Genomic DNA, 17163 nt, shown 5'->3' on the forward strand with positions numbered 1-17163 from the left:
CATGGGTTCTTAAACTGGACCGGAGGGCCGGAACAAAAGCATGGATGGAGTGTTTGTGTGAACTAATATAAATTCAAAGTAAAGGAGCGGAGGGGAGAGCAAGAGAACCGGATAGAACAGCCGGATCCGGCCCGCGGGCCGTAGTTTGCCCACGGCTGGGATAGGCCCAGGTGCCCTGATATTTGGAGGGACACAATTCTGGGGGTGCCTCCTCGGCCCGTGGGTCTGGAGGGAACAAGAGGCGAATGAAGGAGGCTGTTCCATGCTTGACGTCCCAGCTCCCCGAGGGCAGACTTGGGGCCACTCAGCCTCCACGGCCACGTGAGTCAGAGCAGGAACTGGCACAGGGCGCTGGGGCCGAAGAGGAAGCCTGGGAGCTGACCCCTGGCCCCCTGCTGGTCTGGGGTCCTCACCAGACCTGAGCTGGGAGCAGGAGGCAGGGTCAGTGGACACGCCGTCCGTCCGAGCGGCTCAGGCCAGAGGCACAGAAGGGCCCGAAGCTGAACATGCGGGGGCTGGTTCGTCCCCCATTTCCCCGCCTGTCGCCCCGTCAGGGGGGAAGGCCATGCTGGAGGAGGCCAATGGCCACCTGGCCACCTGCCCCCTCCTGTGGGGTGTCCTCCGAGCGCCCCTGTGTCCCTAACCCACCCGAGGCCCCCACTCTCCTGGAGCCGTCTGACTGGGATCCGTCTAGCAGCTCCTGGGTTTATACCCTGAGCCCCGAACCTTCGGCACAGACGTGACCAAGGACAGGGCCCGGCGGCAGGGATGCTGGGAGGCGGCCGGTGGCCTTCCGCGTCAGACCTCCGCTCGCAGGCCTCCGCAGCCACCCGTGCCAGGTCCAGTGGTGGCTTTTCTGAGGCCCCGGGGCCCCTCGGACCCCGGCCCCAGTTCCAAGCTGCCTGGATGCACTGGACCCTCCAGAACGGTCAGACTCATGTCTCGCTGGAGAGACGCACCGCCACCCGCACCGCGGGGTCTGCAGCCGGCCCTGGGCCGCATGGAGGGCTCCTGAACAGCCTCACAGGGCCATTTCCATTTTTTTTTTAAAATTGAGCCCCAACCGGTGTGGCTCAGTGGATAGAGCGTCGGCCTGCGGACTGAAGGGTCCCGGGTTCGATTCCGGTCAAGGGCATGGACCTGGGTTGCGGGCACATCCCCAGTGGGAGGTGTGCAGGAGGCAGCTGACCGATGTTTCTCTCTCATCGATGTTTCTAACTCTCTATTCCTCTCCCTTCCTCTCTGTAAAAAACCAATAAAATATATTTTTTAAAAAAAATTGAGCTGAAATTCACATAACACGAGCCTTTTACCGTGTACGGCGGCATTCAGTGCATGCATCACGGCGTGTGACCACCACCGTGACATAGTTCCAGAACATTCTCTCACCCCGAAGGAAGCCCTGTCCTCACTAAGCAGCCCCTGCCCATCCTCCCACCCCAGCCCCTGGCGACCTCTGACCTGCGCGGTCTGCCTGTCCTGGGCATTCACACACGTGTCTGCCGCTTTCCGGCCGCTAACGGGTCCATCCACGTGGCGGCAGGTGTGGGTGTGATTCCTCGCAGGCGACGCACATTCCGTTGCGTGACCGGCCCGTTGGCCATCCCCTGCCGAGGGACGTGCGGTTTCGGCTGCTGTGAAAGGGCTGGGGGGGCGGCCTCGGTTCTGAGTCCGTCTCCCAATCAGTGGGGTTCCGTGGGGCGTTGCATCTGAGGGCCTGTTTCCCACGGCGGGGGGGAGGGCACCTCGCTGGCATGTCGCAGGCACGTCAATCCTGCAGCCCCCGCTGCCAGCCCCGTGGCCTGCATTATTACAAAAACGCTACTTCCCCCGCGCACGACGGGAGTGACGCTCCGTGGAGATGCTGCCTGGGGCCCAGCCACCGGGGCTCAGGGGCTGAGCGCCAACCTATGAGCCAGGAGGTCACGGTTCCATTCCCGGTCAGGGCACAGGCCCGGGTTGCGGGCTCCATCCCCAGGAGGGGGCGTGCAGGAGGCAGCCGATCCATGATTCTCTCTCCTCATGGATGATTCTCTCTCCTCATTGATGATTCTCTCCCTTCCTCTCTGAAATCAATAAATATCCTCCTATCTCAGTGGTCGGCAAACTCATTCGTCAACAGAGCCAAATATCAACAGGACAACGATTGAAATTTCTTTGGAGACCCGAAAACCAACGTCTGCGCGTGGGCCACGAAGTTTCAATCGCACTGTACGTGCGTGCCCGCACGTGGTATTTTGTGGAAGAGCCACACTCCAGGGGCCAAAGAGCCGCATGTGGCTCGCGAGCCGCAGTGCGCCGACCGCTGTCCTATCTAATAAAGAGGGGATAGGCTAATTGACTGCCGTGCTCTCAAAGATGGCGGCACCCAGTCCCCTCAGCCCCGCCAGGGCAGCAGGCACGCGGAGTGGCCGGAGCCGCCCCAGGAGGATAAGGGCCGCTCCGTGCGCCTGCCTCCGGAGTCCCCAAGTCCCCTCAGCCCCCCAGGGCCGGCCCGAGGCGCAGGTAACCAGGGCCGGCCGAGGCTTGCACTGCCGGCAGTGGCAGCAGCAGAGGCGTGATGGGGCGTCGCCTTCCCCTGATCGCTGGGTCCCCTCCCGCCCCTGAGGGCTCCCGGACGGCGAGAGCGGGCAGGCCGGGCTGAGGGACCCCCCTCCAGTGATGAACCTTCACGCACCCGGCCTCTAGTATCTTTATATAAAAACCCTGGGTGTAACACGGTCACGACAGAAGTCCGACCAATCGGAAGGAAGTCAGTCCGCCGGCTCGGCCAAGGGTGACCCTGCGTGGAGGCGGTGAAGGATTGAGAAAAGACAGACGAGAGAGGAAAGCTGGGTCTGGGTGGGACGCTGCTTCTCTGATGGAGAGACAGCGCCCGCGTCCACCAGCCGAGTCTTTATTTTACAGCAGCTGCCACGAGGCAAAGGAAGGGCGAGGTCAAGGTGTTTACAGCATCCTCGTGGGTTTCGATCCTCCTCAAGTACCTGCACCTGAACTCTATCCAGCCCGCCTCGCTCAGGCACGTGGGGCCAGGTGTGCGGACCACAGGTGCACGCTCACAACCACAGCTGTTGGCCATCACGGCGCTGGGAGGGCCCCCTGCCCTCCACGCGGGGACTTGCACGTGGACTGTGCCCTCCCCTCGGTCCGAGGCTTGAACCTGTCCAAACGCTGTAGCCGTTCCCCACATCTGCATAAAGTTTCCATACGTTATATTAGAGGTCGTGGTGGTATGGTACTGTTTTACCCACGGCGTCTCCAGGAATTGCTGCAAAGTTACTTCTCGGTGGAAGAAGCTTTCATTCCCAATATAAATGACCCATTGCATTAAATGAAACTTCAATTTCTAGACTCGATATAAACAGTGAAGTTGCTAAAACCATTCAAAAGGCCCAACTTCTCATTGTTGATGAAGGCACCGTGGCACCCGGTCACGCTATAAACACCGGAGACAGATTACTAAGAGAAATCATGGATTTGAATGTTGCATTGGGTGGGAAAGTTCTCCTTCTCGGAGGGGATTTTTGACAACGTCTCCGTATTGTACCGCATGCTCTGCGATCGGCCATAGTACAGACGAGCGTAAAGCCCTGTGATGTTTGGGGATGTTTCAGACAGTTGTCTCTCCCAACAAATATGAGATCAGAGGATCCTGCTTATAGCAAACCGTTAGTTAAGCTTGGAGATGGCAAAGCGGATAGCAGTTTTCATTTAGGAATGGATGTTATTGAGATCCCCTGTGAAATGATCTGTAACGGATCGATTAGTGACGCCACCTTTGGAAATAGTATATCTATAGATAATATTAAAAATATGTCTAAGCCAAAACCGGTTTGGCTCAGTGGATAGAGCGTCGGCCTGCGGACTGAAGGGTCCCAGGTTCGATTCCGGTCAAGGGCATGTACCTGGGTTGTGGGCGCATCCCCAGTGGGAGGTGTGCAGGAGGCAGCTGATGGATGTTTCTCTCTCATCGATGTTTCTAGCTCTCTATCCCTCTCCCTTCCTCTCTGTAAAATATCAATAAAATATATTAAAAAAATATGTCTCAACGTGCGAACCTTTGTCCAAAAAATGAGCACGTTCAAGAATTAAATGAAGAAATTTTGGATATACTCGATGGGAGATTTTCACACCTATTTGAGCGATGATTCCATTGACTCAACAGATGATGCTGAAAAGGAAAATTTTCCCATCGAATTTCTGAATGGTATTACTCCTTCGGGAATGCCGTGTCATAAATTAAAATTGAAAGTGGGTGCAATCATCACGCTATTGAGAAATCTTAACAGTAAATGGGGTCTTTGTAATGGCACCAGACTTATTATCAAAAGGTTGCGACCGAACAGAATGAAAGCTGAAGTATTAACAGAGGATCTGCAGAGGAAGAGCGGTTCTGATTCCAAGAACTGATTTGTCCCCGCCTGACACTGGCCTCCCATTGAAACTGATTCGAGGACAGTTTCCCGTGATGCCAGCATTTGCGATGACAGGGTAGGAACAGTCCAACCTGAACCCGTTTTCGCACCCGCTCAGTTACATGGTGCTTTCTCTCGCGTTCGAAGAGCGTGTGGCGTTCAAGTTAAAGCTGTGAATACTTCATCCCCAGGGAAGTTAGTCAAGCACTCTGCCAAGTGTTTTCACTCTTTTTTTTTTTTAATATATTTTATTGATATTTTACAGATATTTTACAGAGAAGAAGGGAGAGGGATAGAGAGTTAGAAACATCGATGAGAGAGAAACATCGATCAGTTGCCTCCTGCACACCTCCTACTGGGGATGTGCCCGCAACCAAAGTACGTGCCCTTGACCGGAATCGAACCTGGGACCTTTCAGTCCGCAGGCTGACGCTCCATCCACTGAGCCAAACCGTTTCAGCAAGTGTTTTCACTCTTAATGTGGTGCACAGGGCGATACTAGAATAAGTTTAACCACTTTATCAGTCACTGTTTGCATCCCTGTTGCTTTTAAATCACGTTTTTGTTGTTTTCATATGTTTTTGTTGTTTTTATATCATGCCTCTGTTGTTATATCCTTTTGTTACTGTTTATTTATTAATAAATGTATACATTATTTTCATATACATTTTTAAAAATATATTTTATTGGTATTTTACAGAGAGGAAGGGAGAGGGATAGAGAGCGAGAAACATCGATGAGAGAGAAACATCGATCAGCTGCCTCCTGCACACCCCCCCACTGGGGATGTGCCCGCAACCAAGGTACATGCCCTTGACCGGAATCGAACCCGGGACCCTTGAGTCCGCAGGCCGACGCTCTATCCACTGAGCCACACCGGCCTCGGCTGCGGAGCTTTTTAGAGGCAATAGGCAACACGTGGACAAATTTCACGGCCCCACCTGGGCGGTCCCTCCTGGGGCCATAGTCCCCCCGGCCACCCCGCCTTGTACCAGCGCCTGGGGAGGCCGAGGCCACATTGGGAGGGGGAGGGGGGTCCTTGGGATCCACATGCGAGGAACGGTAGGGGCTTGTTGGGGGAGGGCATAGCAGACAACGGACCAGACCAGCTCCCTCGCCCCAGGGACCCTAGCTCCGCCTTACCTCCTTCCAGAGCTTTCTCCTTTCAATGGTTATTGATTTCAGAGAGAGGCAGCGAGAGGGAGCAACACCGAGGATGAGGATCAGGGATCGGCTGCCTCCCGCACGCCCCTCGCTGGGGGATCTAGTGGGCAACCCAGGCGCGTGGCCTGACCCGGAATCCAGCGTGACCTCCGGCTGCCAGCCCTGAGCCGGGCGGGCCGGGCACGGCCTTCTGGCTGCCCAGCCACGAGGCTCCCCGGAGGCGTCCACGCTCCGCAGCGACCCCTGCGCGCAGCCCCAGCGCCCTCCCGCCCTCCTGCCGCCGCGACCGCCACTGCTCCCTTCGGGGGGCCCAGTGTCTGCCTCCCGGGGCTGCCCCCCCCCCGCACCCCCCCCCCCCGGACGACCCATCACGGGACTGCGGTGGGCCCGTGGGGAGGCATCCGCTCGGCTCATCCCCGGCAGAGGCGCACGCGACGCCGTGTCTCCCCGCACCGTCCCAAGTCCCGGGCACCCGCGATGGCTCCTCGGGCGCGTCCTCTCCGGCCCCGCCCTCTCCGGCCCCGCCCGGCCCCGCACCCTCCGCGCGCCACTCGCCGAACGCACCCCTCCCCGCGCGCGCCCCGCCCCGCCCCGCCCCGCACGAGCTGCGCAGGCTCAAAGCGGCGTCTCGCGCCCGCCCGTCCGCCCGCTCCTGCCCCGCGCGCAGCCGCTATGTCCGCCGTGCCCTGGCTCCCCAGCGCGGCCATGGAGCGCATCGATAGGGTGACCGTGGGCCGTGGCGCAGACTTTCCCTACCTGCAGCCGCTCTCGCTGCACTGCCGCCAGGTGAGCCCTCCGCGGCTCCCGCCCGTCCCGCCCGTCCTGCCCGTCCCTTCCGCGGAGCCCCGCCCCCTCCCGGCGCCCGCCCCGCCCCCCGGCTTCGCGGGTGGCTCCGGGTCCCAGCCCGCGTGAGTGCCCGGGCCAGGGCGGGCCCCGCAGGGACGCCTCCAGCCCCTCTTCGCGGTCAGGGAACGCTTCCTGGGGCGGTGGTGTCCCGGGAAGAGGAGGCGGGAGGCGGGAGGCGGCACGCGGCGCTGACGGCCCGCAGGTGGGCTTCCTCCCCGCGCACGCCTCCGGGTCTCACCTGTGGGGCCTCTCACCTGTGGGACGCGGAGGGCGGGACCACGCTGCCTCCCCCCCCCCCGCCCCGGGCTCGGGGCGCCTAGGAGGTCACCAGGAAGCATCTGTGGGTGAAGGAGGGGCTGCTGCCTCCCTCTCCCGTGTCCAGCCGGTGGCCGCCTCCCGCGCGCCCCTCCAGGACCTGCTGTGCCCACTCAGGTCCCCACCCGTTACCTGCAGCTCCGCCTGCCCCGGCCGGCTGCCCTCTCAGACAGCCCGGTGACCCCGGAAAGCCCCCATGAAGCCCCCTGGAGCCCAGCCTGAGAGAGGCCCCGCACCCCACTTTCCCTGTTGCTGGGGTCCCGGGGGCTCCATCCCCAACGGCGGGTGCTGGTGACCAGCGCTGAGCTGTGGGCACCGCTGAGCTGGGCACAGGCTGGGGGCCAGGGCCGCTGGGCCAGGCAGTGCCTGCCAGCCAGAGCTCCTGCAGCTTTCGGTGCTTAGCTGCCCCGGCCAAGGCTGCTGTGGACAGACAGACGGCCCAGAGACAGGGCACCCCGGGGCTCTGACCGGGAGAGGACTGTGTCCGGGCCTCCGAAGAGGAGCCAGGCCGGGGCCCACCAGCTGGCCGGGCCCTGAGGGGGGGCCCTGAGCCGTGGCAGCCTCAGACCTTGCCCTGCACCCGCCTCGGCTGGACTTTGGTCTTGAGCTGGGTCTCAGACCTGCACAGGGGACACGCCCTGCGGGAGGCAGGGGCACAGCAGGCCCATGCACACGCCAGGCCCATGCACACGGCAGGCACATGCACACGGCAGGCCCATGACATGGCAGGCCCATGCACACACCAGGCCCATGCACACAGCAGGCACATGCACACGGCAGGCCTTCCCTGGAGCCCAGGTTGGGGGGGGGGCAGTGGCTGGGGTGGCCGATGGCAGGCAGGCCCAGGCTTCCTCGGGGGGCAGTGCCTGAGGACAGCCTCCCGGGCAGCCGGCCACCCACACAGGGCACCGTCCTCCCTGCCCTTTGGGAACCAGGGCTGTCCCCACCCTTCCGGGACCTCTGCCTCCCGGCCAGCTCAGACCCAGGCCTGGGCTGCTGGGACCACCTGTGGCCCTGCCTCTGAGCCCCCCCGTCTGTGAGGCCCCCCCGTTTGTGAGGCCCCCCCGTCTGTGAGGGCCCCCCCTGACTGTGAGGGTTCCCCCTGCCTGTGAGCCCACCCATCTGTGAGCCCCCACGTCTGTGAGCCCCCCCCGTCTGTGAGCCCCCCCGTCTGTGAGGCCCCCTCCTGTGAGGACCCCTCCTGTGAGGCCCCCCTCCTGTGAGCCCCCCCTGTCTGTGAGCCCCCCTCCTGTGAGGACCCCTCCTGTGAGCCCCCCCCATCTGTGAGGCCCCCCTCCTGTGAGCCCCCCCCGTCTGTGAGGCCCCCCCCCGTCTGTGAGGCCCCCCCCGTCTGTGAGGCCCCCCCGTCTGTGAGCCCCCCGTCTGTGAGCCCCCCCTGTCTGTGAGCCCCCCTCCTGTGAGGACCCCTCCTGTGAGGCCCCCCCTGTCTGTGAGGCCCCCCCCGTCTGTGAGGCCCCCCTGTCTGTGAGCCCCCTCCTGTGAGGCCCCCCCGTCTGTGAGCCCCCCCGTCTGTGAGCCCCCCCTGTCTGTGAACCCCCCTCCTGTGAGGACCCCTCCTGTGAGGCCCCCCCTGTCTGTGAGGCCCCCCCGTCTGTGAGGACCCCTCCTGTGAGGCCCCCCCCTGTCTGTGAGGCCCCCCCAACTGTGAGGCCCCCCCGTCTGTGAGCCCCCCCTGTCTGTGAACCCCCCTCCTGTGAGGACCCCTCCTGTGAGGCCCCCCTGTCTGTGAGCCCCCCTCCTGTGAGGACCCCTCCTGTGAGGCCCCCCCCTGTCTGTGAGGCCCCCCCCATCTGTGAGGCCCCCCCGTCTGTGAGGCCCCCCTCCTGTGAGCCCCCCTCCTGTGAGGCCCCCCGCCTGGAATGCCCTTTCCTCCTGGCTGTGTGGCATCCCCTCCAGAATTTCTCCTCAAACTCCCTGGCTCCTCCCTCTGCCGCCCGCCGGCCCTTTCTGAGGCTCGTGCTCAGGCCCATGTCCACTTTGTGGCTGGACAGCCCGGGTGGGGCCCGAGTCCCGGGGCCTCTGGGCTGACCGAGCGCCTGAGGGGCTGGTGATGGGCAGCCACAGGGCAGGGCCCCAAGTGCCCAGGGTCCCGCCTCACCCACAGGGTGCCCTGGGGAGGGTGCTGGGCCAGGTGGAATGTCCATGTCACCCGCTGGTGTCCAGCCGGCGGGGATCTGGATACCTCCGACCCTCCGCCTGCTGGGACCCGTTAGTGTCTGTTCCGCCTGCCCCCAGCAGGCTCAGCCAGACCCTGCCCCACACTGCCGCCAGCGTACGGCGTGCCTCCCAGGGTCCTGGCCGCCCTTGAAGCAGGGTGCCCTGGACCAGGGGGGGCAGGGTGCCCAGGGCGGGGGGGGGGCAGGGTGCCCTGGGCCCGAGGGGGGGGTGGTCAGTGTGCTCAGGGCGGGGTGGCGGGATGTCCAGGGCAGGGTACTCAGGGTGGGGAGGGGTGGTCCACCATCCTTGAATCCCCATGTCCTGTGTATGACCCCCCACCCTGCTCGGGTGCCACCCTGTGCCCGTTTTTCCTGGGGCTCGTGCTCTCTCAGGAGCCTGGCCTGCCCTCCTGTGCCCCCCCTTTGTCCAGTGCCCTGAGGGACCTTCAGCCTTGGGAACCCAGTCTCCGCTTTGCCCCCTGGGGCCCTGCCTGCCCTGCCCTCGGTCCTACCCATAGTTGGTGCCAGCGTGTACTTCCGCAGCTTCTGGGCGTAACCGGTGCCGGGTGCTGGGCCAGGATGCTCTCAGGCTGTCCTCGGCCCCCTGCCCAGCCCCCCCTGCGGGCGCTCTGGCTCCGATGGGCCCAGCCTGGGAGCGGGCCTCCGTGGTCCGAGCCGGTGCCAGGCCCTGTCTGGCCGCTGCTCTCCAGAGGGCCTCCACCCGTGCCACGGCCCCGTGCCCACCCTGACCGCCGCCCCGCCTCTTTCAGAATGGCACCCAGAGGTCGTGGGACTTCATGAGGATGCACGACAGGTGAGGGCCCAGTCCCGGCTCCTCTGATGCCCAGGGGGACCCTGCCTCTGCATCTGTGTCCCCCCCGTGAACATCCCCACCCGCCCTTCGCTGAGGGTCACCCCAGGGGCACGGAGAGAAGCTGTCTGGGTGCCTGGCTCCTGAGCCCTGGGTGTGGGCTACACCGTGTGACGTGGCCACAGGCGTGTGGTCAGCAGGCAGCTGGCCAGCGGGGACCACGTGTCCTGTCCGTCACCCGGCCCCCAACGTCCAAACATGCCTTCCCCAAACCACTGCCCCTCCTGCCAGCGGGTCCTCGCCTGAATGTGTGACCCTGGCAGCTCTGGCCCTGCCTGGCCCTCAACTCTCCCCATCTGAGCAAGGGACCCATTTCTCCACGCTGCCGGGGAGAGGAGGGCGGCTGGGCATGCCGGGAACGGGGCCCCCCGGGAGGTGAGGTGAGGGGTGCTTCTGTACTGAGCTTAGTCCCCGCCGCCCCGCAGTGTGACCATTCTCCTGTTCAACTCTTCCCAGAGGAGCCTGGTGCTATTGAAGCAGTTTCAGCCAGGTGAGGCCGGGGGTGAGGCCGGGGGTGAGGCCAGGTAAGGCCCCGGGGCGGGGAGCAGGCCCCCGTGGTCCTAGCGTTAGGACGCAGCTGTGGGGAGGGGTTCCAGGGGAAACTGAGGCCTGGTGCGGGGGGGGGGGGTGTCTGGTCTACAAGGAGGTGGCCTCCATGTGGCCGTGACCATGGTCCGCCCTCCCCCCAACCAGATTTGTACACGAGCGAGGTGGAGCGCCGCTTCCCAGGGTTCCTGGCGACCGCGAGCACGGACAGGCCGCAGGCGCTGCCGATGGAAGTGCCGGGCTGGGTGGGGGTGATGCACAGGCTGTGCGAGGGCATCGTGGACCAGCCCGGGATGTCGCCGGAGGACGTGGCCAGCCAGGAGGCCTTGGAAAAGTGTGGCTACCTCCTGTCTCCAGACGAGTTCTTCCGCGTCGCCTCCTACAAGTGAGTGGGCCGGGCCTGGGTACCCGCGGGGCCAGCGAGGGGCGCCTGGGGGGGGCACAGGCTGCCTGCAGGCAGTGAGCACCCGGTCCGCGGCGGGTATGCAAGCCAGGCAGTGCCTGCCCCCCTTGTTTTCACCGTGGAGTTGGGGGAGGTGGGATGGAACCCACCCAGAGGGTGATCCAGGCCGGAACCTGGGGTCTGGGGCAGGCCGTGCCCATGCGCCTGCCCTACGGCCCCCCCCAGCCCTGTGGGGCGGGCTCGGGGGCAGCTGCTGCCGACAGATGCCTCCACTTCCTGTGAGATTAAGGATGGGGCCCTGGGGGTGGGGGTGAGTCACCGATCCGCTCTGACGGGGGCTCAGGAATGAGGGGGAGGCTGTGTCCTGGGCAGGGGGACGGGGTGTGGCCTGGACGCTGGATTTCAGGCCCAGCCCCACCAAAGTGCAGATCCTCCCCCCCCCCCCCATCGCACACATCCCATGAGGCCCACCGCCGGGGCCATCTTTGCAGGACAGGATGTTGGGGGGAAGCCCACCCCTGCCAGGGGCCCACTGCGATGGTCCGGACTTCAGGGAAGTCTGGGGCAGGAGGGCCTCAGTGCCCTGCACGCTCTGACCTGGGCGCCTTCTCCGGAGGCCGGGCCTGCCCCCCCTAGGGCTCTACCGCCCAGCCCAGCGCAGGGGCACACAGTGGTGGGCTGGGCCCCCCGCCCCAGCGTCAGCGGCCCCCGGCCTCCGTGGGGTTGGAGGTGAGCCGCGGGGTGCTCCATGTTACACGGGATGGAGGATTTCCATGCCAAGGGCTTGGATGTCTGGGTGTGAAGGGCCTCTGTCCATGCTCTGCAGTGGCCTCCGTGGGGCCTGCCAGCGGCTACTTGTCCCCTGAGCCTGCTGGGGACCGAGAGAGGCCCAGGGCCTGCCCTGAGGTAGGGGCTGGTTCGGGGGGTGGGCAAGGAGGAAGGCAGGTGGGGGGGTGTCCTGGAGGGGTTCCCTCCCAGGAGGTAAGCCTGGTGGGGGTCCTGGCAGAAGGGCTCCACGAGCGAGGCCTCTGGGCTGTGCCCGATCCCGAGGGTGCTGGGGAGCCATGGAAGGCTGTGGACAGCGAGCAGCCCGCTCAGACTTGCATTTTGGGGTCGAGGGGGCTGTGCCCGATCCCGAGGGTGCTGGGGAGCCATGGAAGGCTGTGGACAGTGAGCAGCCCGCTCAGACTTGCGTTTTGGGGTCGAGGGGGGTGCTGTGTGGAGCAGGATTGAAGTGGGGCTGGAGTGCAGGTCAGGCAGTTGTCCCTGTGGGCCTCCCGAGGCCGGACAGACAGCAGGGCCGGGGGTGAGGCGGGCCGCTCCCCTGCCAGTCCCAGGCCTTGGCCGGGTCAGCCGGCGGGGGAATGGCTGAGTGAGGGGGAGAGGCGGTGCCTGCCCGGCCTGGCTGGGCATGTTCAGAGGCCACGCCCGTCTCTTCAGAGCCGGAGGAAGCAGACTGGAAACCCCACAGACGGGCTTCCATCAAAGGCAGCCCGTGCCGCCGGCGGAAACTGCCATCAGGAAGGGTCTGAGGGAGATAAGGGGATGGAGGGCAGAGGAAGCAGCTGGGCGAGGTCAGTGAGGGGCCCTCCTGGAGGTGGGGCGTGAAGGCCGCGGTCTTGCTCCCTGCCCCGTGTGCCGGGCGTCTCCCAGGGCGGCCGCCGCTGACCTGGGTCCCCCTTTCCCCCCCCAGACACCCCCCCAGACACCCCTTCTCCCTCTGCGCGCCATTATGGGCCTCCCTCCCCTGTTCTGGGATCCAGACTGGCCGGTGCACTGCCTTGTCCTCGCAGCCAGCAGTCCCTACGCTGCCCACTCCTGCCCCCGCCCCCAGCCAGCCGGGCCACTGCCTTCGGCGCTGGTCACCCTCCTGGGGGCCGGTGCCCCCTTCTGGCCGCCACCCATTGAGAATGGAACCCTCCTGCTCCTCTCGGGTCAAGGACCCTTGGGCGTGGGTGTGGGCCGCCCCCTGCCTGGTGCCCTGCAGGTGCCGGTGGGGAGCCCTCCCAGGCCCACGCCCCGCGGGCAGCTGGTGTGGCCCTGATTGCAGCATACACCTCAGCAGCCTGGGAGGAGGACTGGGGGCTACGTCCACCGTCCATTGGGAAGGACGCCCTGGCTGAGGGCCCGGCATGAACAGGCAGGGGGGCGGGGGCGGTGCCCTGGACATCCTCAAGGCTGAGTAGCTGCAGCCCCCTCAGCTCACGTCTGGTGCCCCCATCCCCTCGCCCCCTTCAGAGTCTCAGCCGCTGTGGTCAGGGTGGCCGGTCTCCTGTCTACCCTGGGGCTCAGACCCCCTTTCCAGCTCACGGCTGCGGGTCCCTGTTGGCCTGGACCACGGTCAGCTCCTCGGGAGGTGCAGGTCCTGGCCACGTGGCCCTCACTGCTTGGGTGGCTTGCTCTGTCTTCATTCCAGCATGGATGGGTGGGGGCCTCCGAGTCCTGCCCACCAGGAACGGGAAGGTGCCGAGCGGAGAGGGCTGGGGGCCTGCTCTGTGGCTCAGCCTGCGCTGTCTCGACCCACAGGGTCGGCGTGGGACTGACCGGCTCCATCCAGACCATGTTCTATACGGAGGTGACAGATGCCCAGAAATGTGCCCCGTTGCGGGATGAGAAGGGCGAGCTCGTGGAGGTCGTGCACCTGCCCCTGAAGGGCGCCCAGGCCTTCACGGACAACCCGAACATCCCCAAGAACCTCAGCGTCATCTTTGGTATCTCCTGGTTCCTCCAGAGTGTGGGCCCTGGCCTGGATCCCCAGTGACACTCGAGAGGGTCTGGATCCAGACCGGGCCTCACCCCCGCCCTGCAGCCCCAGTAAAAGCTCATGTCGCTTCAGCTGTGTCCACTGGCCCTGAGCTGTGATGGGGGGCGGGGAGGGGGGGCCCTCAACTCCGCGCAGCAGAAGCCTGGGCTGTGGCTATGCCGAAGGGCAGGCCAGGCCGGGGGTAGGGGGGGGGTACACACTCAGGGAGGGCACGGAGTGAGCTGGGGCCTCCGGGTGTTTGGCTGAGCCAGCCTCGGTCAGGAGCGGTGCAGAACTGTGGGTTGTGCGTTCCAGGGGGCTCACTCCCTGTTCCTGGAGAAGTGAAGCCCCTCACCCAGTGGCCTGGGCTGGCACCCCCCGAGCCCGTGTCCCCTGGGCCACAGCAGTGTGGGGCCGTCTCCCTCCACCTGCAGCCTGTGGGTGGTCTCGAAGGCCCTGCCCGTCTGGAGGGTCAGGCCGTACGAGCTGACCTCTGTCTGCCTCGAGCACTGGGGGTCCCAGGTGGGCTTGCTGCCCACTTCGCCAGCACCCCGGAGCCCGCTGTGGGGAGTGTGCGCTGGTCACCACGGTCACAGGCATCAGCCAGGGATGGGGCCCCACCTGAGGGTGGTGACCTGGTCTGGCCCTTCCCCAGAGCCCCCAAACCCTCTGGTCAGCCCCTGGGGTGCTGTTCCCTCAGGAAGGGCGGGTCTGGGGACCACCAGAGTGGCCAGGAGCATTGCCATGGGCCCTGCGCTGGGACTGGGTGGTGTGGGGGTGGGACATGCTGCCTCCGGCTCCTGTGGGGTCCACCTGCTCTTCCTGTGTGCTCGCCCTGCCCCTCCCCAGGCTGAGCCCAGGCAGGCGGTGTTTTGTGAGCACGCGTGGAGGGCGCCCAGGCCCCTCCCTTCCTGTGGGCCTGGGGGGGGGGGTACGTGTAGTGGAGCCCAACCGAGCAGCACAGCCCCAGGCCTGGCATTTGGGGCCCAATCGACCCACCCACCCGGCAGCACACCTATATGCAAATGCTGGCTGAGACCCAGGTGGGGCCTCCTGGGAGCCCAGCCAGGTGAGTGCCAAGCCGCCAGGGAGGGGCCCGAGGGTGTGTGGTGTGTCCAAGGGGCCAGCAGGGCTGGGCTACCGTGGAGTCCCAGGAGCTGCAGCTCCATTCTGTCCAGAGGAGACCCCCAGTGGGCTGCCCCGGGCCTCGCTCATCTAAGAACTGTCCCAGGGCAGGAGCTCTGCCCAGGTATGCCCCGCGCCGCCTGCCTGCCTCGCCGCCTGCCTGCTGCCCACCCTACTGCTCACGGGCTCTGGGCTGCCCGTGCACTGTCTTGGAGGGGCGTCGGGCAGGGCCTGGGCTCCCTGCCGGGGTGGGGGGGCGGGTAGAGGGCAGGGTCCCTGGCCTGGAGTGCAGCCGCTCCCCTCACTCTGCAGCCTGGGGCAGGTCAGCAGGCGCGCGCGGCTGAGGAGCCTAATGGAAGTGGCATCGATTTCCCGGCACTGGGGTGGGGGGGGGCTGTAACCGGAAACCCCCCTCCCTGGTGCTATATTTAGCACCGCACAAGCGGGCGGAAGCACAGCTCACCCTGAGCGCAGCAGGCTCTGTCCAAACCCCGGGCAGCCTGCACCCCAGCGGGGCCGGAAGCCCCCTGGCCAGGCCGAGTGGCCCCCAGACCACCCCCGTGCCGTGTCCAGCACAAGCAGAGCTCTCTCCCAGGGCACACCCAGGAGAACCCCGGCGGCTGGAGCTCAGAGGGGGAGCCCCAGGCTAGGGGGCCAGTGGAACTGGGATCTGAGGGGGTGCTGTGGCTCCGTGGACCCCAGAGCAATCACGGCAGCCTTCCTGGAAGAGGCAGGGCAGCCTGCCCAGCAAGGGTGGAGGCAGGCGCCCTGACCACCCCGGATTTGCAGCCCTCTGGCCCAAGGTTGCAGAAATCCCTGTAGGGGCCCCTCGGAGGGAGGGTCCCTGTCTCCTAGCAACCTCCAGTGCCCCCATCCCCTTGGCCCCCGGGGAGAGGCCACCTTCCCTGACTTGAACCTCTTGGGCACCCAGTAGGTCTGGGCTGTGGCTCCTAGGAGGCCGGAGGGGGCTCCTGGGCCCACAGGATGGCACCCAGGGCAGGGAGGCAGGCGTCCAGGGTCTGCGGACCCCAGTACGGCCTTGATGGACCCCAGTACGGCCTTGATGCTCCCCAGCTGCCCTGGCCACGGGGACCTTGGTCCGGCTCCCAAAGGGTGTGGAGGGAGGCAGATGGGCCAGGCCGCTGTCTCCTTAGCTTTGCAGGGCGCGCAGGGGCTCCCTGGACCCCCGAGGGAGCTGCGTCTCCTGACGGGTTGAGCTTGGATCCCGAGATGCAAGGAGCGTTCACCCCTGGTGCTTCCGGCTGGGAAAGAGCCTCAGCTGAGACAGCAGCTTCCAGTGTTTAAAAAGAATTTATTTCTATTGATTTCAGGGAGGGAGGGAGAGGGAGAGAGAAACATCCATGATGAGAGAGGATCACTGATCAGCTGCCTCCTGCACGCCCCCCACTGGGGATGGAGCCCACAACCCAGGCATGTGTCCTGACCGGGAGTTGAACTGTGACCTCCTGGGTCACAGGTTGATGCTCAACCACTGAGCCAGGCTGGCCCGGCTTTTTTTTTTTTTTTTAAATTTTTTTCTTCTTCTTTTTTTTTTTTTTTTTAGAGAGACAGCAGCTTCTGGATGGGGGCCCAGCCGAGGCCGCCCTCCCTCCGCCAGCTGGCCTGAGCAGCCTGAGGTGGGCGAGGGAGGTGCACGCCGGAATTCCCCGGGGCCTCCGTCCCTCCAGCTCCAGGCCCCGCCCGGGCACTGGCCTCCTTCCCTTCTCACTTGCCCTGTGACAGTGGCCACCTATGGCCTCCCTGCCGGGCCTCCCCCCTGCCACCACCCCCCCCGCCACCCCTCCCCCCGCCACCCCTCCCCCGCAGCCAGGGATCCCTGTGAAAATGGAAGTCTCAGCGCGGAGCCCAACCCGCACTCCGCTGCTCTCTGTGACTTCCCGTTGGTCTCAGCAGGAAGACTGCAGTCCGGGAGGCCCAGCTCAGCCCGGCGCCCACCCCTCCCCAGCCTCACCTACGCCCCTGCCCCCTCTGCCTCGGCCATGGCCTCTCACAGGCCCTCACTGGGGTCGGGCGCGCTTGGCCCCAGGGCCATTGCATGCCCATCCCAGCTGCTCACTGGCGGACCCACCCCACCCGCCCCCTCTTCTTGGGCTCCTCCCTGGGTTGCCCGGGAGACCCTGAGGGTGGGCAAGGACTGTCTGCCTTGTTCAGTGCTTGACTGTGTGGGGCAGAGGTGCCCAGGGCCTGGGTGGATGGCGGGACAGTGGGCACGAGCAGGGATGGAGCCTCGGACCCCTGGAACTGGGGGGCTTCTCTTCCCTCCAGGCCAGAGCAGAGTTGGACCTCCCCAGGGAACCCCCACTCCTGCAGGAGGAAAGGGGTGCCCTGAACACAGCTCGAAGGCCCTTATTAGGAGGAGGAGTGCCTGGCTTGTGTCCTGGCCCCTTCCAGCCGACCGAGGGGCTCAGGTTAGGGGTGACCACGTGGAAAGAGCAGAGCCAGGCCCATTCCTTCTGGGCCCCCAGCTGCATCTGAGGCCTGGGTCCTGGACAGGGCTGCTCAGCCCCGGCAGTGAGACGGGGTGGGGGCGGCATTCC

At 65.1% G+C, this 17163-nt stretch overlaps 1 protein-coding gene across 1 annotated transcript; it reads left to right on the forward strand.

Annotated features, from left to right (window-relative positions):
- The first annotated feature begins 6192 nt into the window (after nt 1–6192).
- NUDT14 (nudix hydrolase 14) lies at nt 6193–13571 on the forward strand. The gene is made up of 5 exons (XM_080677927.1): nt 6193–6365; nt 9688–9731; nt 10214–10278; nt 10482–10719; nt 13264–13571. The coding sequence occupies exons 1-5, from the start codon at nt 6252–6254 to the stop codon at nt 13496–13498; spliced, it is 696 nt and encodes a 231-aa protein (XP_080534053.1). The 5' UTR covers nt 6193–6251; the 3' UTR covers nt 13499–13571.
- Nucleotides 13572–17163: the final 3592 nt, after the last annotated feature.

This window comes from Plecotus auritus, assembly GCF_963455305.1.
Source record: "Plecotus auritus genome assembly, chromosome: 1".
Lineage (NCBI taxonomy): Eukaryota > Metazoa > Chordata > Mammalia > Chiroptera > Vespertilionidae > Plecotus > Plecotus auritus.

Excerpts from the sequence above, each read along its gene's own strand:
- NUDT14 (XM_080677927.1), top strand. The coding sequence starts at position 6,252 with ATGTCCGCCGTGCCCTGGCTCCCCAGCGCGGCCATGGAGCGCATCGAT. Across the intron at positions 6,366-9,687 it reads TCTCGCTGCACTGCCGCCAG|AATGGCACCCAGAGGTCGTG; the intron begins GTGAGCCCTCCG and ends CGCCTCTTTCAG. Across the intron at positions 9,732-10,213 it reads TTCATGAGGATGCACGACAG|TGTGACCATTCTCCTGTTCA; the intron begins GTGAGGGCCCAG and ends GCCGCCCCGCAG.